Raw genomic sequence first — 23,039 nt, forward strand, 5'->3', positions numbered from 1 at the left:
ATGCATTGAGCTTCCTAAACACTTTGAAAAGTTTAGACCTAGGACTGCCTTCTCATCATAGCTTTTTAGTGACTAGATTTAGACTTAATATGATACATCATTTGTTGGCAGGTTGGTAAAAAGATTGTTCTCCGCAACCTTGTCATTGTGATCTTGTTTCGAAACAGGACGCTATGCACTTTATAATGTTTTGTCCTTTTATGTGAACTTGTGTGAAAATGTATTATTCAATTGCTAAAAGAGAAGCACATTACTCAGGTTAAACCCACCTTGATGAACTTAGAAATGCTTTTAGATCCACGTACATACTACCATCTTTCAGGGTGGGTTGAGGACTTTGAATGATATTTTATGATGTACTGTAGATTTGATTTTGTTATAATATGATATTTTATGGAAAAGTATTAGCATATTGGGTATTTTACTGATGTTGTATTTTATTGTTACAAAATTGGTTTATCCTTTATGGTTTAATCAAAAAAATTAATAAAGAAAGTTTTAGATGAGCCAGGGTTATGGAGATCCTTACAGAATAAACAAAGAAAAAGTTATATGAAGGATAGGTAAGCTTGGTTCAACAGTTATTTGTTTTGAACAACAAGAGCATCCCATCAACCTGTGTATACACTAATAATATAGAACAGTGGTCCCCAAGTATCTCATTTGAACAAAGGTAAGATGTGCAGTGAAAACACAGTTAGAATTAAATGCTCATGTTATGTCGTTTAAGCTTACATAGTGCGCGGTTACCCTAGGGTGTCCTGGGGCTGAGCATACCTGCTGATTATCAGTAATGGGGGTCTTACTGTGAGAAAAGCCAAGTTTTTAACCCCCTTCTGAAGGAAAGGAGATCTGCTGAGTTCCTCAAATGGAATGGGAATTATTCCATGCCTTAGAAGCACAAGTGATGAAACTCCTGCCTCCCCAACTGTCCTTTTTAATGAAGGGAACTAGGAATTGTTTCGCTCCAGTGGACAGTACGTTCCTTGCGGGGACATACCATTTGCATTTTTGCCTCAGATGGTTGGGGCCGATTCCATTGAGGGCTTTAAAAGCCATGCAGAGGGCCTTAAAGTGTACTCTTAGCTTCACGGGGAGCCAGTGTAGTTGTTTTAACTCCTTCTTTACAGAGACCAATTTGGGAGTACCTGTTAGCATTCTGGCTGAAGCGTTCTGTGCAATTAGAAGCCTGTTAACATGCTGTTTTTGGACATATATACATAATCTTTCAGCAGTCCTTTTGTCCTTGTAAGAAGCCTATTTAATATAATAATTAAATATATTATACAAGAGTTGTCAGAATAATTAGTATCTCAAAAAGGTGTGCTGAGTGTCCCCAGTGAAAAAAATAACTACAAGGAAAGAGCAATATACAGCAGTGAAGAAGTAACAAGTGTGCGTTAAAAAAACAACCCACATTTTATTATATAGTTGCAGGCAAACATATATATGTAGTCTGACTAAATCCTGACTGCCAGCAAGTTTGCTGCTTGTGGTTTTGTAAACAGCATTTAGACCCTACTGGTAACGTCAGGGTTTCATCAGGAGGAGAAGATATAAGGGACATTCTAGAACCAGGGTCGCTCAGAATAACCTTGTTCACAAGGCAATCATCCTGTAATTTGGACTGGATACAATTGTATTCAGGTGAAGCTAAATGGTGTAAGCACCAAGCTGGATATAAAAAGGGAAGCATTTATGGACTGAATGACATATGAGTGCAGAGGAGGCAGCAAAAAGGAAATTAGCCTGTTGCTGAAGGCATAAGACAAGCATTACTCTCCTAGTGTTGCCAATATTCAACCGCAAACTAGGGGTAGAGTGCTGGTGTGAGTATCAAAAGTAGGCATATGCCTCATCAACTTTGAGCCTGGTACAGCAGGAGACAACAGACTAGCACAGTAAGAGTAAATCGTCACTGTCTCTCTGTGGAATATACAAAGTCAATATATAGGTGGAAAGAAAAAAGAAACAGAAAAGTGATTGCTACAGAGTAAAATTCTATACCTGTTCTGATTACATAATTTTTTCCTTTTTGAACCGAAGTTAGTCTATGCTCATCTTTTAGGCCAGAGAGGAAGGTTCCAGATCCTGGGATTATTTTTGGTGAAGATGCTAGAATAGGGTCTCTCTTTCTTGTATCCAGTGGACTCTAGGAGTAGTCAGCTTGCGTTTGTCAGGAAGCGGCAATCTCTGGAAATTGCAGATTGCTTGCTGAGGCCTTTTAGGGTCTCATAAACAAGCTCTTTGTGGGTGATACAAGATACTTTTAAGATGCAATGTGCTGCAATTAATATTTCTGTTATTCTCCCTATCTAGAGTCAACCATACACAATGACTATATGTTGGCTAACCACAGACCCATGAAATGAGGTTTGGGATAAGAGATAAAATAAATAAAATAAAATAAAAAATACACTGGCTTTTCCTATTTAACTCGTCACTCTGCTGGCGTTAAATGCCCATCGTCAATACTGGATATCTAGAGACATGACTTCATTGTGATATGGAGTCATCATTACTTGATTGTAGAAATTACATATCTACAGATTATCTCTATGTAATAGATTCTAGCTGTTTAAATGAAATGCTGACATTCCTCAAACTGGATCATACACTAGTTCTCTGCAATTATTGTTTTTAAATCTTTGAGTTAGATCTTACATGTTTCTTTAACATGGCAAGGTCTTTCTGTGTATATATAACATTTTCCTCCATTGTACTGATAAACATTGAAGGGGCATTATATGACAAACATTCAGCGTATTATGTAGTTCATACTAATACCAAATAATAATTTCCCTTAACACTCTATTCCCTCCCTAAACACATAACAACTGTATTGTGTATAAAGATACAGTCTTTGCATTGAATCAGATCCTTTCCATCCCTCCACCTAGATAGGATCAGAATAAGTAAACATGATATACTTGTTTTATCCTTCAAGGTAGTTCAGAGTAACTGCTTCCATCGGTCAAAGTTTGCTCTGAACGATGCTTTAAATCCTCAGAATGGTTCTCAATATGCTGTGTCAGGCTGCCAAACTTGATTTCAAAGAAAAACAAGTAATCTCCAAGGCCTCACTGTATCAACTATATATCTCAATTGCCTATCAGGGACCAGTGAACCATGAGGAAACTTAAACTAGATACAGCAAAAGTGGATGATGCCATTTTCAAACAATGTGAGGGTTCAGAGGACTAATGGGCAGTGCAGTTTATGTTTAGGTGCAGATGCAGTGTACTTCCTTGAGGACACAATGTTATGTGCTTAATAGTGGAATACACTTAGCATGATTAAATTAAAATATTGCACCCGCACACCTGCAATACGCTGGACACAATCCAAGGGTCATAATGTTCAGATCTGCCTAAAGCTTCTTTCGCTGCTTAATTTGGGGGAACCCTTATTCTATTACAGTTAGAGGTGGTTGGCAAGGGTGGTTCTTCATATGCATATAGCATGCCCTAGGCGAGGTTTTAGATCTTAGTTCCTGGAGAAAGTTCCAGCCATTTTGAACAAAGGATTCTGGGATCATGTACAAGAAGACAAACATAAGCTTCTGTGATAGTGAGATTGGTGGGCTGTGGAAATGAAGATAAGAATAGAACTAAGAATATAATTTGATTAGAAGGTGTCACCACTTCGTAGCTAGCGTGCATTATATAAAAATACATCCCACCATCAGATTTTCTGAGCACTACTTGTCATGCTGAAGAGGCAGAGGTTCTTTGTGGTCTTGCCTGTGAAGAAGACTGAAGTGTGGCCTACATCCCAACTACCTCCTTGGGACAAGTTCTGCTCTGCAGGATCAGGTAGTCGGCATCATTTTTCGCCTCAGGAAGAGAAAGGCTTGAAGCAGTGTTGCACCTTCTTTGGGATAACAGTCTGCCCAGTTGGGCATGGACTGAACTAGACCTTGTGGTATTCATCGCTGTAGAGACTTGGACTCACAGCTTTCCATGTAAGCTTAGGCACTGTAGGGTAAACCAGGCATGGTTGTTCCAGCGCATTCAAGAGAGGGACCCTCTAGAGCATGGTTAGGAGAACAATGGCTCTATAGAAAAGATGCAACATATTTCAATCAATCAACAGGGTTTTATAAAGCGTGCTACTTACCTGTGAAGGTCTCAAGGCGCTTGTGGGTGGGGGTGGGCTACAGATAGCTAAAATGTCCCAATCGGAGCTGTTCAATTGAATTTCAAGGCTACCATGCAGTTGCTGAAAATCAGCATTCATGAAGACATAGATGGCTAAAGCCTCCTTTTTTGACCCACTGGGACATTTTGAAAAATAAATCTGTGACTAAGGATGGCATTAAGAGAAAGAGAGTAATGTTGTAAATCAATGGTGCTCAGAACCTACCAGTCTGTCATTAGCCATCTTCTATTTAGAGTGAGGCAAAGTGCTGGGTTTCTGACAGCACAACCTTAGGTAGACCTACTGTTGGAAACCCCTGGGCTGACAGCCCATATACCACAGCACAATCTGGGCATAGTCACATTAATCCTGTATTATTTAGGTGAGGCCGACTGTTTTATACATGCTTGTCCTGGGCAAAGACATCAGAGAAATCGCTCAATTGCTTTCACACAAAAGGTGAAAAGGTCCTCACCCCAGGGTCATTGATGTTTTGTATATTTGGAACAAACTCCTGCATCAGCAGTTTCCAAATGTGAATTGAAAAGAAAACAATTAAATGTATCATTGCAAAGCTGCAGCAATGTGTTTATGGTGTGGTTTGATACATACACTGTCAAATTGAACATTGGTTTAATGTAGAGTGCCTTCCTACACACTTGTTTCTTTTTTAGTTTATCATCTATTGAGTTGACATTTACTATAAGCGGGCAATTGCCGACTTTGCTTTGTGCAGAATGCAGTTGTTCTGAAACATATAAAATATACAGATTCCTTTTCTACACAGGTTGGAACGAGGTGTATTTTGAACAATAATAATGCTTCTTCAACGAATACCAAGGATGGGTCGACTGATTTAAGCATTCAGGTTTGTCTTTATATGCTTGAATTAGTTTATTAACCTATAAACATACCTCCAAAACTGTAGAAGCTGGATTTTCACCGTAGCTTTACAATATGGGGTTGTTCCCATTTTAAGAAAAAGTGGGTAGGGTTACATATTATAAACACAGTGGCAGCTCTGATAAAGCACTCAGTTAACATTGGACACTGAATATTTCACATATAAATGCATTTTGCCATGGATACTCTTGACTGAAGAAACAAATTCATTGATAGGATTGATAAAGCTGGTAATTCTCCTAAAGAACTGTTTAGAATATTAAAATGATTTACAAATGCGCATGCCTGTACATCTATCTTTCCTGCCTCACAATCTCTGTGTGACACCCTTGCAGATTACTTTGAGGGGAAAATCAAGAATATTTTTCAGAATTTTTGTGAATAAACAACTCTCCTCTTACCTGGATGACCATTTTTTTGGGATCCCATGCAATCTGATTTTAGGAGTTTTCATAGCAAGGAAACGATTCGGGATTCCACCAGACCATCTCTAGACACCGGCCTCCTGGCGATGTTAGTGTTAGTTGGCTTGTCACATTCGATACCGTCTCTCATTCCATCCTGGTCCATAGACTCTATGGGATAGGTATCCACAGAAAAACTTTGAGTTGGCTTAAAGATTTCTTGGATAATAGGACCCAGATGGTTTCTCTTGACTCTTTAAAATCTGGGACTATGATGTTGGACAAGGGATTCTTTCAGTTTCTGAAGGGCTCCTCCTTGAGCTCTACTCTGTTTAAAAATCTATGTGCCATCCCTTGCCTAAATTGTCAATTCCTGTGGCTTCGAAATAATCTCACATGCAGATGACACTCAATTGGTCATTTCCTTTGGACACAATCCAGAAAATGCCAAATGTAGGTTTAGTGACTGCATGAGGAAAGTAGCCACCTGGATTACCTCAAATGGTTTCTACACGCTTAATTGAGACTGGACCAAGACTTCGCTGTTTATTGGGCAATGACTGGTGACCTTCTGAGTTAGGCTCTGCCCCTCCCCCAGGAAGGCAGTTAAAAGCCTCAGCAACCTGGTTGACGAGAATCTCTCTATGAGAGAACAGTTTATGTCAACTTGTGGCACTTTGTTTTGGTATTATGTGCATGCTCCAAAAAGTGTTTTGTTGTCTCTTGTTAAGTTATAGGAGAACTCTTATCTTAAGACCTTTTTGTGAGATGCCGGAATTATGGAAATGCCTTGTGAGTTGCTTCTTTCTAAACTGTTCAAAATCTAGTTCTCCTTCAGAGCCCACACACACATTTATGCACTGACTCCCAGTGACAAAACGGTCCCTGTTCAAGCTTGTCTAATTCATAAATCTCTGGCTGGCAAGTGTCCACTCTGTCTACAAGAGAAACATCTTTCTAACTTACCTAGAAGGAATCTCAGACCTAAGGATCAATTGTTACCTTGCCCTGCCACACTGCAAAATATGGTGAAATGTCGTTTTCCTATCTAGCTCCTCAGCACCGGAATAAACTTCCTTTTTATATCCATTCCTGCTTAGACTTTAACAGCTTATTCAAATAGAGGGTAGCTGTTCCCATCAAAAGAGAGATAGAGTAGGGTGTAGTTGGAAAATCTAGTGATGGGAGACATATTCCTTATTCGAAGATTGAGCCATCACACACCTAAGTGGGTGTCATGTTTCATCATGGAGCTTAGGTCCTCATGGGGCCCGAGCTGCAATGCCCCACTGTACCCACGAATGGGGTCTTTTGGTGGAGATATTCTCTTTAAGCAGTAAGGATGGGTGAGGTTCTGTGGAGGAAGGGTGGTGATTTTAGTGAACATGTATGCTTTAAAACTACCTAAGGGGTACCATTTATGTACTTTAATCTAAAACCTTTTGGCAGGGTTACAAACAAGAGTGTAGGAAAACAACGACTAAGCGGGGAGGAACACATCATAAGAAAATGCCCGATATAGTGCAGAAGAGTACTGTTGGCCACAAAGAGACTATGACTATGATTACAAATAGTGGCACTAGTACGGACTCTGACCTTTTGGACCACATTGCTAAGATGTTTGAGGCTAAATTAGAATCTACTGTCAAGCCTCTAGTGGCAAAAATAGATGTCTTGACAGCTGAAGTATCTAGATTAGGTGACCTTTTAAACCAGCTATCTAACGTTGACAGCTTAAAATCGACGGTAGGGGATGTTCAACCAGCTAATGCCGCACATAAGATACAGGTGGGAAGAGCAAGTGCAGCCCAACATAGGGAAATGAGCCAATCGAATGGCCAGTGTAACCAGACCTAGACGGCTCCAGTAACTGAAGGCGGCCTATCGACCCCAGTTAAGAAAATCCGCCCAATTAATCTCCCACCTGATTGTGAACCATATGTGGTTGTACTCTCCAATGTACCACCTCTAGACCCTATAGAATCCATTTCTCGCCAGGAATCTCACGATTCACTTAAATATAAAACTGTTTCCTGGCTGAACAAGAACTGTGGATTTCTGATAAATTACTCGGACCAGATATTGACAACTAGACGGGTTCCGTGGATCGGAAATGCCATGAAAACTTGTAGAGGTGACTGTGTCATCATTAATTTTAGGCACCCACAGCATGTTGCGACTGTGCTTCTTAGAGCAGCATCTTTGAAGCAGAGTGAGAATAGTGTGGGTGTGCACCCCTTGGGATACTTTTACAGCCATTTAGCAAAGGGTGCCCAACACAACATATCACCTAGGCCTTTAGGCTTTATTAAAAGTCCAGTCTTTGAGATCCCAACGCGCAACAGGTACCAGGCACTGAGTGTGTTGGATCAGAATGATTGACTTGCATTGACCAAGAGCCCTGGGTTGGGACCACCTTTAATTACACAAGTAGATAAACCTAACAAGCTTAATTTAGAGTCCGAGTTTGCACAGATAGTAGCGCCCTTATTGAATCACGATGACAAGCCTGCATTAGGCTGTATTCCAATGGCACTAGCAAGGGAAAAGTTTCTTAATTGTGACAGCGATAACAATGGTACCTTAGGAAAGGCCAGTACATGGCGCATTGATAGGACTGTGTCTGAGAGATCGATTTCCAGAAACACCTCACTGGAAGCATTAAATATCGCACCTGTTCCATTGGATGACATTCCCACACAAGAAGATCTGTTGAATGTACCCCTATCTGGTTTTAAAGATAATCTACCAGTAAGATTAATATCATGGAACATAGCAGGGCTAACCAGGAAACTTCGTGACCTTGTCTGGTGCACCTACATTGAGGACTACGATATTATCCTCTTTCAAGAGACTTGGGCTCTAGAAATCCCTCACAGACTTGGGTACAAAACTTTCTATTGCAACGCAATCCTCTCAGCTAGAGGGAGGGTGTCAGAGGGTCTGGTGATCTGGGTCAGAATAAATTTAGAAATAGAGATTACCCCATTGAAAACCCATTCCCCTGACCTATTGGGGTTAAAAGTGGTAACAAGGGAAAAATAAATTCTAAATCTAATAAACATCTACAACAGGCCGTACCCAGCATACAAAGAATCTAAGGTCATAGAACATCTAGATTCCCTCTTAGATTCTCTAGGCCCAAATGCCCAAGTAGTAGTAGGAGGGGATTTTAATTGCAAATATGAACCTGTGCTGGGTTTTGACAATTTACTTGAAGAACAAGATATGGCAAATGATATCCCAAGTCTGGACTCTACTGGGTCTGTCAAATGTACGGTAGCAGTAACCCAAATTTTGCAATTGACAATAGGTCATGATCTTAGGTCATGTAATGGCCGCTTGCAGTCCGATAGACCAGCAGCCCCGACATTTCATAAAGGCAACTGTAAGTCACATATAAACTTCATATTGGTCTCCTTGAGTTTATGGTATTTACTCATTGTTCTCAAAATAGATGTTAGGACAGAGAGTGACCATCTTCCACTCCAACTATGGTTACACCCTCAACCGTTTTTATCTAAACAGGACAAAGAGGTTATAACAAATAGTTCACTTGGAGAATTGCAGATAACTAACAATAGACGTGCACTGAAATGGCCTTATATCCTAGCTAAGGATGAGACAATGTTAAATATTTACAATACCTTTTCCGACATTATTGGGTCGTGCAAGGAGGCCCGACTAGGCAGCCAGGGTGTTCTAGATCTACATTACAAATTGGTTGATGCTTTAATACCCTTTCTGAGCAAAAATTGCAAAGGGAATAAGAACCCAAGCGAAGGCCATCTAGAGTTGGCTAACCCTTGGTATAATAAAGAATGCCGCTTAGCGAAGCAACATCTGATCCAGACTGTTAAATCTAAAAATTCCCATTCTATAAAAGAAAGTAGACTTGCATATAACAAAATCTTGACCCAGGCGAAAAAGCAAGGGACGATGCACTATGGGATGATTTACTAACAGCAGCCAAACTGAGAGATCAGGGCACCTTTTGGAGTTTAATAGCCAAAGGCAACAGAAAGGGTAGATCATCCAAGGATTTTTATCTAGACGAACAAACTTGGTGCGACCACTTTACTAAACTCTATTCCTATGATGAACAGGGATCGCCCTCACATAATAAAGAGAGTAATCTAGAACTGAGTATTACACCACTATGTTTTAGTATGGAGGAAACTACCCAGGCACTACAAGCCATCAAAGTGGGTAAAGCCCCAGGACCGGACAAGATTCCCGGAGATTTACTTAAACATGATGTAGAAGTATGGGGGCCATACATTAATTTTCTATGTAATTCTATAGTGGCTGGAACACCAATCCCCGACAGTTGGAAAGGGGCTGAACGATTTTCAAAAAAGGGGATCGTTATGATCCGGGCAATTATCGCCCAAATAGTTTAATTGACCTTTTACAGAAGGTTTTTGCCAGGCACAACTTAAATAGACTCACAGAATGGATGGAGGTGATGCAGATATTGTCTAAATTCCAAGCAGGGTTTAGATCAAAAACTAGTACTGTGGACCAAGTGTTCAGGTTCACGTGCATCTGCTGGAAGTATATTAATATAAGAAAGGGCTGCTTGTACGTGGCATTTATAGACTTGAGGGCTGCCTTCGATCTCGTCCCACGGAATCTTCTGTGGATCACTTTAAGAGATATGGGGGTTCCCGGTGAGCTACTTAAAGAACTTATTAGATTGCACACCGGGAATTATGCCAAAGTTAGATGGGGGAAGGGAGGTGAACTTTCAAAGCCCATTCCGGTGAGTCGTGGCGTGCGTCAAGGCTACGTGCTGGCGCCCACGCTCTTCTCACTATATGTTAATGATATACCTGTTTACCTAAGGGATTGTGATCATGACTCCCCGAAGCTAGGAGATGAGGTGATCACGGCATTACTTTTTGCCAATGATACAATCCTCATCTCACAGACTCCGAGGGGTCTGCAAAACCTGGTGAATTCATTTTATGGTTACTGTGTAAAGAAGGGGTTAGAAATAAACTCACCTAAAACAAAATATATGTCCATAAATCCGCAAAAGTCCTTTAGAAAGAATTTGGTTCTAAACGACCAAAAATTGGAATATGTGGGGAGTTTTAATTACTTAGGTATTATGTTGGACAGTAATCTCTCATGGAAGGGACATCTAGCAAAGAGTAAGCTATCCTTTAAGCAGAATTCGATGCCCATCCTAAAAGTGCACGGAGCTAGTTATTCTAAAGCCATGACACCGGCACTTGAAGTATTTAAGGCAAAGGCCCAAGCAGCGGCACTTTATGGTGCCGATGTTTGGGGACATCACGGTAAACGCAATTTTGAAAAGGAAGAGAATCATTTTTTGCATAGATCACTTAAATTACCAACTAGAACACCCTTAGTTCCAATGCTTTTGGATTTGGATCTTAAAAGGACGGATCACCAAGCAGCTCTTAGACCCTTATTGTATTGGATAAGATTGTGGACTACCCCGGAGTTGTGTAACTATAAAAGTGGTCTGTTAGAAATCATTCAGATTGATGAATATAAAAAAATCACCTGGCTAAAACATGTTTCCCTTTGGTGTACTAAGTTAGGGCTGTCTCATTTTTGGGATGGACCCCAGAATATGACACCGGTGTGTAAAAAGCTTCTAAAGTCAACTTACTGGTCTAATGTTAATGAGGAGCTATTTCATAGTACATCTATTGGCATATTGACCCAGGAATTTATGATTATAAAAGATAATGCTGCATTCGAACCATTCATGGATGAAATAAGTCCACCAATAGCAAAAACCTTATATTTGCAATTCAGATATGGGGTATTACAGACAAATACCAAAACATGCAATTGGGGAGGTAAAAACGATAATGGCCTCTGTTCCCTTTGCTCGTTAAAGGCAAAGGAAGATGATGTCCATTTACTGTTTTTTTGTCCAGCATATAAATCACCTAGATACCGCTGGATCAGACCCCTTTATAAAAACATGGGTGTCAGATCATACAAAGAGGCAGAGCGCATCATTAAGTCTACCACCTCACAACTGGTTGTCTTTTGCATAAGTAGGTTTCTGTTTAATGTGTATCTCATCAGGAAACGGCTTGGATACAAGCTGTAATGTAACATTGGCGTCCATAGCCCTTTCCATCCAACATTAGCCAATGTAGAATGCACTGAGTTCATCCTTTGTAAGACGTGTGGTTTTAGTGGTTTTAAAGGTTTTAAACTTGGTTTTTAGTCTGGCTTTTTATTCATGGAGAAAACCTTTTTTACTTAAATTATTTAGATTTTTAATGTAGTATTGTGAATTTACCCGTTTTGAATTAATTGTTACTTAGTCCAATTTTTACCAACTGCCACCTATGTATGCGATAAACTGTTGATGTGGGCACTGCTAATACTTATCTGTAAATGCTTTTTATGTCTGTAAATGCTTCCTTTTGTCTTTGTACTGCCGAAATAAAGTTGAACTGAACTGAACTGTTACCTTGCCCTGCCACACTGCAAAATATGGTGAAAGGTCGTTTTCCTATCTAGCTCCTCAGCACCAGAATAAACTTCCTTTTTATATCCATTCCTGCTTAGACTTTAACAGCTTATTCAAATAGAGGGTAGCTGTTCCCATCAAAAGAGAGATAGAGTAGGGTGTAGTTGGAAAATCTAGTGATTGGAGACATATTTCTTATTCGAAGATTGAGCCATCACACACCTAAGTGGGTGTCATGTTTCATCATGGAGCTTAGGTCCTCATGGGGCCGGAGCTGCAATGCCCCACTGTACCCACGAATGGGGTCTTTTGGTGGAGATATTCTCTTTTACCATTTATGTACTTTAATCTAAAAACCTCTTGGCAGGGTTACAAACAAGAGTGCGAATATTGTCAATGCGGTGTATGGTCCGTGACAATTTTACAGTGTGTGATCAATAGGTCTACATGGTTCACACCTATGTGGTCCAGGATGGATCCATGGCATTTCTTCAGGACCAATCTTAGGTATTGAGTAATCCTTGCCCTACATCTCAGGAAGATGTGCATACTCAAAAAGAATGCGATCTTAGGGGATACCTCAGGTCATTTGTACCTACATGTGAAGCCCCTCATGAGATATCAATTTTCCATCCAATCTACACAGAATGTGAAGAAAAATCATACAGTGTAGAATGAAGTTTACATAAATGCAGTAAAATATGGTAACTTACTTCCAGAAAACCTCCTAACAAAATCAAGGTAGGTATTTGTAGTTATCTTTCTTATGCTTTAGAATTTTATTCAAAACATGCTAGGTACCCAATTGTAACTCCTTTGTGAGTGATGAAAAATAGAGCACACAACAGATTAGGCGAGTGACCTGAAGGCGGTAAACGGCCAGTACCAAGACAAACTGACATATAAAAATTACATGTAGATACCAAACACTTCCATACCTGTGTAGTATTGCATCCCAGCTTAGGGTAGGGATTGCTCTTACTCTGCTAGTGTATTGGCCATTGCAACTAAGATCAGGGTGGAGAACCATGTGTAATCTATGGTTCAAAACTGTAAGAAATATAATAAGTAAAAGAAATTTGGTTGCGGATGGTAGCAAGTGCGAGTGGCAGCCTTGAGGCGTGCAGACGTAATTGAAGAACTCACATAGTCCAACGTTTAGTTTTACTCGTGACCTACCCCTCTCTGCTCATCTGGAGGTTATGTGCTGGGCGAGGGATGGCTGTTAATATATATATTCTTAATCAGGTGTGACTCGTATGCCTGATAGTTTCCCAGTTTTATCCTGTCACATGAAGTCAGGTCATACTGGTGCGCCCATCTTAACCTAGTCAATATAGGTGGGAGGCAAGTATTGTTTCAATGTGAGAAAGTATCACATCCGAGTAACACTGACTGGTCATGAGTTGGGTGGGTCAGGTGTGATAGATAATACGGAAGTACAAATCTGTGCGGCCATGTTGGTGTAATGAAAAGAACTCGCTGACTGTGGTATTGTCCAACAACTGGGAAAGAGTTGGCCATTAATAACATTTCATAAATGAGCAAGCCCAGCCAACGTGGCTTGGCAATAGCTGGACCACAAAAGAGCAGTGCTCAACATATTCGCTCCCACATCGCATTGAACTACCACACAGGGGACCCAATGGCTATTAGTTTAGAAAGAAAAAAGGGGGATTTTTAAGTGAGGTTAGATGGATAGATACCTCATTAGTCCCACTCAGAGAGAGAGGACTAGCTTGCACTCCAATGGCTTATTTAGCAGAGGCATAGATCAGCATGTGTGGCAGTGGCAGTCCATATTAGATTATAATTGGCTTCTCCCGGGAAGGAGTATTGACTATAATCTCTAACTGAAAGAGATCTGTAATGTTATGTGACCATTGCCTTTGGGCGTGTCCAGGTCCCGTCATGATCATGGGTGACTATGAGTCATGATCTTCACAACAATGTGTGACTTTATTTATTTGTTGAGTTTTATATAGTGCTGGCTAGAGCCGGAGCTATTAGAGCACTTTACATGAGGAAGAAACATTGTTTCAGAACATGGTTACAAAGATACATCAGTTACTGGAGCTTAGTTACAGGAATTACATGATTACAAAAGCATAGCATAAACATGAGGAAAACATGGTCAAGGGGAGAGAATAATAGGGGAGAGAGGGAAGGAATAGGGGAGGTAGAGGAGAATAATGGAGGGATGAGGAGGGGGATGGTATAGGAGGCACAGCGGGGAGACGTGGAAATATAGTGTCCGACGTCCGGCAGGGTAGGTGACGGCCGAGGGGTGAACCAGAGCCAAACTCCTCTATAGGAGGGGGGCTGCTCCACCGGTCATCGGCCAAAGGTTGCTCGGGCACCGCAGTACATACAGAAAGGTTATAGTTTCCGCCTAGGGGGCATAATCCAGAAAGTTCCAATGAGCGCGCCAGTCATGGTGTGCGGTGCTGTGCTTCCGCTGTGTGAGACTCCGTTGTCGCTGTGCATTCTCTCAGAGTGGTCTCTGAGACTCCAGGGCATAAATGCTGGATCCCTCCCCAACAAGGGGAGAAGGTATGATTTGGAAAGGGGCCCACTCATGGTGGCCATTATTAGAAAATTGGCGTGTCAGATGTCACCAGAGGCGGCCATTTCGACTATGTGCTATTATCCCTAACTGGGAGCGATCTGTAATGTTATATGACAATTGCCTTTAAGTGTGTCCAGAGGGTGTCATGATCATGGGTTACACAGGGCATGTGGTTCCCAGTATTGCATGACTCTGGGTTATATTGTTTTCAGCCTCATCTGTTGCATTCATGCCACAGAATGTCGTTCAATCTACGCAAGTGCGTTTTCAGATGAAAAATCCAGCGTTTTTCTATATTGTAGAGCGACTGTTGGTCTCAACGCTCATTAGGTCCAGGACAGTCTACATTAATCAGACCCTCCAGGATATCGCGATTTCGCGATTTCGCGGTTTGCCGCGAAATCGGCACTTTCGTAAAAATGCCGCGATTTTTACTAAAGTGCCCGCGAAATCGGCACTTTTGTAGAAATCGCGCTGCATTTTTATGAAAGTAGCTATATCCTGGGGGGTCTGGTTAGTGACTCAGCTCCGTGATCGATAAAGATGATCAACAGGGAGGCAGTGAAGGTGACTTTTCAGGGTCAAATCGAGGTCAGGTGGTATGGCTGAGAATATACTTCCTGGAGTGCAGTCTGGACCTATGCATTGTCCACTAGAATGCACTTACCCGCTCTACGGGACGGGCGATTAGTGCTCGCTAGAAACAAAGAGTCTGTCATCTTTGACTGACAGAGGGAGATGATCGCTGTAAGTGAATTCATTAGGATTACTGAAAGAGAAACGCATGTGCGTGCATCAGCAAAGTGCCGGGGCTTATAGAAGCTCCCTGGCTACTTGAGCTCTGGCATGCATCGGATGGCGGCTGATGGTAGTGGCAGGCAGTCCTCGTCTCTCCTCTCTCTTTCTCTCTTTCTCTCTTTCTATTTCTCTTTCTCTCTCTCTTTCTCTCTTCTCTCTCTCTTCTCCCTTTCTCTCTTTCTATTCTCTCTCCTTTCTCTCTTTCTCTTTCTCTTTCTCTCTTTCTCCCTTTCTCTCTTTCTATTTCTCTCTCTTTCTCTCTTTCTCTTTCTCTCTTTCTCTTTCTCTCTTTCTCTTTCTCTCTTTCTCTCTTTCTTTCTCTCTCTTTCTCTTTCTTTCTCTCTTTCTCTCTTTTTCTCTCTTTCTCTCTTTCTTTTTCTCTCTCTTTCTCTCTCTCTCTTTCTCTCTTTCTCTCTCTCTTTCTCCCTTTCTCTCTTTCTATGTCTCTCTCTTTCTCTCTTTCTCTCTCCCTTTCTCCCTTTCTCTCTTTCTATTTCTCTCTCTTTCTCTCTTTCTCTTTCTCTCTTTCTCTTTCTCTCTTTCTCTTTCTCTCTTTCACTCTTTCTCTTTCTCTCTCTTTTTCTCTTTTTCTCTCTATCTCTTTCTCTCTCTCTCTTTCTTTCTCTCTTTCTCTCGTTCTCTTTCTCTCTTTCTCTCTTTCTCTTTCTCTCTTTCTCTTTCTTTCTCTCTTTCTCTCTTTCTCTTTCTCTCTCTCTTTCTCTTTCTCTCTTTCTCTTTCTCTCTTTCTCTCTTTCTCTTTCTTTCTCTCTTTCTCTCTCTCTCTTTCTCTTTCTCTCTTTCTCTTTTTCTCTCTTTCTCTTTCTCTCTTTCTCTTTCTCTCTTTCTCTCTTTCTCTTTCTCTCTTTCTTTCTCTCTCTTTCTCTTTCTCTCTCTCTCTTTCTCTTTCTCTCTTTCTCTTTCTCTCTTTCTCTTTCTCTCTCTTTCTCTTTCTCTTTCTCTCTCTCTTTCTCTCTCTCTCTCTCCCCCCCACCCCACTTCCAGATGTCACGTGATACTCCACAAAGTTTAAACCACTCCCTACACCTACTGAATGACCATCATGTAATGCCTGTGGTGTCTCTGCCAGCCTTCCCATCTGAGAAGTCTGGGTTTGAAACACAGTTCATGACTGTTCCTCTTGCTGGGGTTCTCTTGTTCTCCTGTTCATGGGAATTGTCCGCGCTGAATAGATGCAAACACACATTATTCAGGAAGGAGACTCAATTTAAATAGCATCTCTTCTCCCTCAGTTATGGGCAGATGTATGTTACTACTCTCTCCTTACTACTAATTACTTGAATCTGTCACTCACCTGCTGTCTGAGAAGGCACTGGCCACGGCACAGAAATGCTGAACTGCAACAATCGCCTCATTAGTCGGACAGAACCCTAGCCTTGTTCTCTATATTACATGAACTACTTGCACCAAGCCATAATGGCTTTTTATATGTACTCGCCTTTCTGAAAATCTATATATTTCTCTAAAGGTCAATTTGACTTAAACATTGGCAAAGCCATTTTTAGTAGAAAGTGCAGTCTGGACATACCGCGGACAACTGCAGCAGCCCATAATTGTGAAGCACACGCTCGAGGGAAAGAAAGTGTCTACATTGTAAGTAAACCAAATATACATAGCTTCATGTTGTTAAATAACTAAAAAAACTAAGATATCTGTGTTTGTTGTAGGAAAAACGGCCACATAAAATGCCGCAAAATTGCCGCTAAATTTCCATATTTGTGCCGCTAAATTTCCATTTTTGTGCCGCTAAATTTGCTAATCCATGCCGCTATATCCTGGGGGGTCTGATTAATGTCACCTTGTGTGAGACTGACAATACCAAAATGTACAGATATCTTCGTAGTGCTGCATCTGTAGTGCACATTGCTGCGATGTTCCATTATTCTGATCTTGATTGGTCTTGCTGTCATTCCCACATAATTCAGTGCACAGGGGCAGGTGATCAGATCTATATGATTTTTGGTATTACAGTTGGTGTGCCCCTAATGTGCCCAAGTAAGTGATTCATCTGGGTGGGTCTCCTTTGTGACTGTAGTGAATGAGCATGCATCACACATACCACATGGGTAGAGCCCGGCTACTTATTGAAGCAAAACAATAGCACAGTAATGGAGGAATTATGAATGCAATTTGGATGATAGAAAAAAAAAATTAGAAACAGTATTGCTTTTCTATTAACGGTGTTACTGGTAAAAACATTCATACAAAACGTTTGCTCTTCATAGTGTTAATATTCTAATATGTTTTTTCTTTAATTTAATTTTCTTACCAGAAATTACATGGCCCTCCTTGGATTAAACCGGATGCAAGGGAAACGATGGATAATCATGTAAATAGTACACAATCCAACAAAACAGAAGAACAGACGTTGTAAAAAAAATTGAAAAAAGAAGGAAATTTCTTATTTGCTCTTGTCTGATATTTCTTTAAGTCTGAAGGCATGGACTTGTTCTGGTTTCTAAAGCATGTAACTTTTTCACAAAAATCTGAATGTTTGTAAACTAGTCTGGGAAGTTTTCAAAAAATGATAGACATGTTAATATATTTTAGCAATAATATAATAGAAGTGGATGTGTGAAACAATGCTTTGTAATACAGTCAACATTTTTGAAATATTATGTTATTCGATCGATAATTGCTTATTATAAATGAGTTTGTTTTTTAAATGTCTGACATTCAGAAGTTCTATTCTTGAATTTTCTTTGCATTGCACTTGAGATAAAAAGTCAATGGTTCTACAAATGAAATACAAAACAATGCTATTATAACTGGTGTGTACTGTGTTTCATGCATGCTAGACATCACAAGAAATGCATGAATGAATAAATGTATGGTCTATCTGAAAAAATATATAATTCTGAAAGCAAGATATTGAGGAAATGAAAATGGGGATTGTGGTTCAAAAACACAGTACTGTTCAAAAATGTTTTTGTACACCTTTGGAATCCCAAACTTCAGACTTACAATGGATAAATTATGGCCAAATTACCAAATTAGGCTAATTTAGGTGTTGGGAGACTGTCTAGCTAGAATGATCATTTTCTGTCTGTAGCCACACAACCAAATCCCGTTATTTTGAGTTATTCCATTTGAGTTGACCACCTGGACTCTCTCCAGAACGGTCGCTCACCCTCGCTCCTCCTCACTTACAGCTGCATTACTCCACGCTCGTGCTTCTGGTACCGTCAATTTCGTGTTCTGTCTAGCATTCAATTGTAGCGCTGTTGGGCTTAGAATTGTAGCGCTGTGAAGCATCCAATTATAGCGCTGTTGTGCATAGAATTATAGCGCTGTTGTGCATAGACTTGTAGCGCTGTTGTGCATTCAATTGTAGCGCTGTTGTGCATAGGATTGTAGCGCTGTTGTGCATTCAATTATAGCGCTGTTGTGCACAGAATTGTAGCGCTGTTTAGCATTCCATCGTAGCGCCGCTGCTTTGATTGATTTCTTTAGCGCGACTTCGCTCAGACTGCTGCGCTCGCTTATCCAGTATTTATTTAATAATTTCAGAGAACTGCTCACTCGACGCATTTCTACATTTGTTGTCCCTGTCTGGCTTTCCCTTTGACCCTCCATTTTGTTATTGGTATCCCCTGACCCGCCCCTCACCCACACTACCGCCTCCCTGCTGCCCCTCCCACCCACGTTTACCGAGCCTTCCATTGCCCCGGCCAAACTGTGACCACCTGGACTCTCTCCAGAACGGTCGCTCACCCTCGCTCCTCCTCACTTACAGCTGCATTACTCCACGCTCGTGCTTCTGGTACCGTCAATTTCGTGTTCTGTCTAGCATTCAATTGTAGCGCTGATGGGCTTAGAATTGTAGCGCTGTGAAGCATCCAATTATAGCGCTGTTGTGCATAGAATTATAGCGCTGTTGTGCATAGACTTGTAGCGCTGTTGTGCATTCAATTGTAGCACTGTTGTGCATAGGATTGTAGCGCTGTTGTGCATTCAATTATAGCGCTGTTGTGCACAGAATTGTAGCGCTGTTTAGCATTCCATCGTAGCGCCGCTGCTTTGATTGATTTCTTTAGCGCGACTTCGCTCAGGCTGCTGCGCTCGCTTATCCAGTATTTATTTAATAATTTCAGAGAACTGCTCACTCGACGCATTTCTACATTTGTTGTCCCTGTCTGGCTTTCCCTTTGACCCTCCATTTTGTTATTGGTATCCCCTGACCCGCCCCTCACCCACACTACCGCCTCCCTGCTGCCCCTCCCACGCTCCGCCCCCTCCACTCTCCATTTATGTCAGATGTACCAACGCGCAGCGTCCACGCGCTACGGCCACGCCGAAGGTGCGCCAAAGGTAAGCCCGTCTACGCCCGTCCGCGCCTGTACCGCGCCCAGCGCCAGACCCCCTGCCCCTCGCGCTGCCCATCCCTCCCGCATTACCTACGATGCCGCCACCCTCCTAGCCCTTAACCCCGGTCGCTCCCCCAACTGCGTCCAAGCCGCTCCTGGACACACCCATGGACCCTTCTCCTGCATTTCCTGCAAATTCTTCGGTACCGTCACCAACTCCGCTACGATCACACCTCTGATTCCCGACCCCAACCACCTACAATGCATCCTGCTCAACACCCGATCGGTCCACAGGCACGCCATTGACCTATGGAATCTACTAGACACCATCTCTCCAGACGTCGCCTTCCTAACAGAAACATGGATGAACGCCTCCTCCGCCCCAGACATCACCATTGCCATCCCTGAAGATTATAAGATCACACGCAAGGACCGCACCGGCCACACAGGAGGAGGAATCGCTATCGTCCATAAAAAATCAATCCGCATCTCAACTAGCTCTGACGCCAACCTCGCCAACTCCGAACACCTTCACTTCCAGATCCACATCGACCCCAAGACCACACTCAGAGGCACCCTCCTCTACAGACCACCAGGACCCCGCGCAAAATTCAGTGAAGACATCACGGACTTCATCACTCCACACGCGCTCCCCTCCAAAGACTACATCCTTCTGGGAGACCTCAACTTTCACCTTGAAAAGACCAACGACCGCAACACCACCACCCTCTTGGACAACCTCGCCAACCTCGGACTTAAACAACTGGTCACTTCCCCCACCCACATCGCAGGCCACACACTCGACCCCATCTTCACCTCCAGCAATCATGTCTCCTTCAGCCACACTACGGATCTCCTCTGGACTGACCACAGCTGCGTTCACTTCACCTACAACAAGCCAAAACCCATCAACCACCTCCAACCAACTCTGCAAAGAAACTGGAACAAAATCACCATCGACCAGATCTCCTCATCGCTCCTTGTAAACACCCCAGCCCACTCTTCTAACCCAGACCAAGCCGCCGCCAACTTCACCCTATGGTTATCCAACACCGCCGACACCTTAGCACCACTGAAAAAACGTCAAAGCAAACCTGGCAGCAAGAAGGCCTCATGGTTCAACGATGATCTTAAGAAGTCCAAGAAACTCTGCCGCTCCCTTGAAAAGGCCTGGAAAAAAGACCCAACCACTAGCACCAAGGACGCCTTCAAAAACGCCATCCGCACACACCACCAACTAATCCGAAAGGCCAAGAAAACAGCATTCAAGGATCGACTTGACAACAACGCCCACAACAGCAAGGAACTTTTCAACATCGTCAAGGAATTTACCAATCCCTCGGCCAACTCCAACGACATCACCCCCTCTCAAGCCCTCTGCGACTCCCTAGCTTCATTCTTCCACAACAAAATCGCAGACATCCACAACAGCTTCGACAACCAACCCGGAGACCAACCCACCCAACCATATGCTGAACATTCTCCCCCCTTGAACACCCTTAACGACTGGAACCCAATCTCCACTGAGGACACCATCCGCCTGATGAACTCCATCCACTCAGGATCCCCCACAGACCCATGTCCTCACCACATCTTCAACAAAGCAGACTCCGTCATAGCACCGCACCTTCGAGACGTCATCAACTGCTCCTTCAACTCTGCCACCTTCCCGGAAAGCTGGAAACACGCTGAACTCACCGCCCTTCTGAAAAAACCCACAGCGGACCCCACCGAACTCAAAAATTACCGCCCCATTTCGCTCCTTCCATTCCCGGCCAAAGTAATCGAGAAAGCTGTCAACAACCAGCTCGCCGCTTTCCTCGAAGCCAACAAATCCCTCGACTCCTCACAATCTGGCTTCCGAGCAAAACACAGCACTGAGACCGCCCTCATCGCAGCAACAGACGACATTCGAACTCTACTGGACAATGGAGACACAGTCGCCCTCATCCTCCTCGACCTCTCTGCAGCCTTCGACACAGTCTGCCACAGCACCCTTTTACAACGCCTCAGAAACATCGGAATACAAGGAAAAGCACTTGAATGGATCACCTCGTTCCTCACCGGAAGAACCCAGAGAGTCCGCCTTCCACCATTCAAGTCCGAGGCCACTGAAGTCATTTGTGGCGTACCACAAGGATCCTCACTCAGTCCCACCCTCTTCAACGTATACATGAGCCCCCTCGCGGCCATCGCCCGCCAACACAACCTCAACATCATCTCTTACGCGGATGACACTCAACTGATCCTTTCTCTCACCAATGACCCCAGCACCGCCAAAACTAACCTACACGAAGGAATGAAAGAAGTTGCCGAATGGATGAAACACAGCCGTCTGAAACTGAACTCAGATAAAACAGAAGTCCTCATCTTAGGTACATCCCCCTCTGCATGGGACGACTCTTGGTGGCCGGAAGCCCTTGGAAAAGCACCCATCCCGACAGACCACGCACGGAACCTAGGCGTTATCCTGGATTCTTCACTTTCAATGAACAGACAAGTCAGCGCCGTATCCTCATCCTGCTTCAACATTCTTCGCATGCTCAAAAAAACATTTCGCTGGATCCCCACCGAAACCAGAAAAACAGTCACCCATGCTCTGGTCACGAGCCGACTGGACTACGGAAACACCCTCTACGCAGGTACTACCGCTAAACTCCAGAAGAAACTCCAACGAATCCAAAACGCCTCAGCCAGGATCATATTAGACATCCCGCGCAACGAACACATCTCTGGTCACCTGAAAGACCTCCACTGGCTACCCGTCAATAAGAGGATCACTTTCCGACTGCTAACCCACGCACACAAATCACTCTACGACATCGGACCAGAATGCCTCAACTCACGACTGTCCTTCTACACCCCCCCCCGCCAACTACGTTCTTCCAGCCAAGCCCTCGCCACTGTACCTCGCATCAACAAGACCACCATGGGAGGCAGATCCTTCTCTTACCTGGCTGCTAAAACATGGAACTCACTCCCCACTTACCTTCGCCTTACCCAGAACCACCTAGCATTCAGAAAGCAACTTAAAACGTGGATATTTGACAAGTAATCCTCCTCCCCCCCCTAAGCGCCTTGAGACCCTCTGGGTATGTAGTGCGCTATATAAATTCTCTGACTTGACTTGACTTGACTATTCCAGCAGAAAGAAAGAACATCTTGCAGACCTGAGTTTGCCAAGTTAAGATATTCATGTAGATCCCCTCTCTGGCTGGAATAATGGGTCAAGTTTCTGTCCCCAATTACCAACTGCTTTGGTCAGGTATTTACAAAGCATGGTAATAACTGCAGGGAAAAGAGGGGAGTATTCCATGCTCCCCATGTGTTCTTAGAGCTAGGCGTGGGCCGGGATGTATTTCTGCCCACAGCCACTGGCTCTCTTTCACTTGGTGGAAATTGGGATATTGGTTGAGAGGTGTGAAACCCTA

The 23,039-nt window shown here is 42.8% G+C and overlaps 1 protein-coding gene across 3 annotated transcripts in view; it reads left to right on the top strand.

Annotated features, from left to right (window-relative positions):
• LUZP2 (leucine zipper protein 2) overlaps window positions 1–18,069 on the top strand; it is a 1,331,862-nt gene extending 1,313,793 nt beyond the window's left edge. For all 3 annotated transcript variants that reach the window (XM_078684660.1, XM_078684657.1, XM_078684658.1), the window contains 2 exons: window positions 4,928–5,008; window positions 17,574–18,069. In XM_078684660.1, coding sequence (XP_078540786.1) covers window positions 4,928–5,008; window positions 17,574–17,675 — 183 coding nt within the window. In that variant the 3' untranslated portion in view covers window positions 17,676–18,069. The remainder of the gene's footprint in view (window positions 1–4,927; window positions 5,009–17,573) is intronic.
• Window positions 18,070–23,039: the final 4,970 nt, after the last annotated feature.

This window comes from Lissotriton helveticus, chromosome 3_2 (assembly GCF_964261635.1).
Source record: "Lissotriton helveticus chromosome 3_2, aLisHel1.1, whole genome shotgun sequence".
Classification (NCBI taxonomy): domain Eukaryota; kingdom Metazoa; phylum Chordata; class Amphibia; order Caudata; family Salamandridae; genus Lissotriton; species Lissotriton helveticus.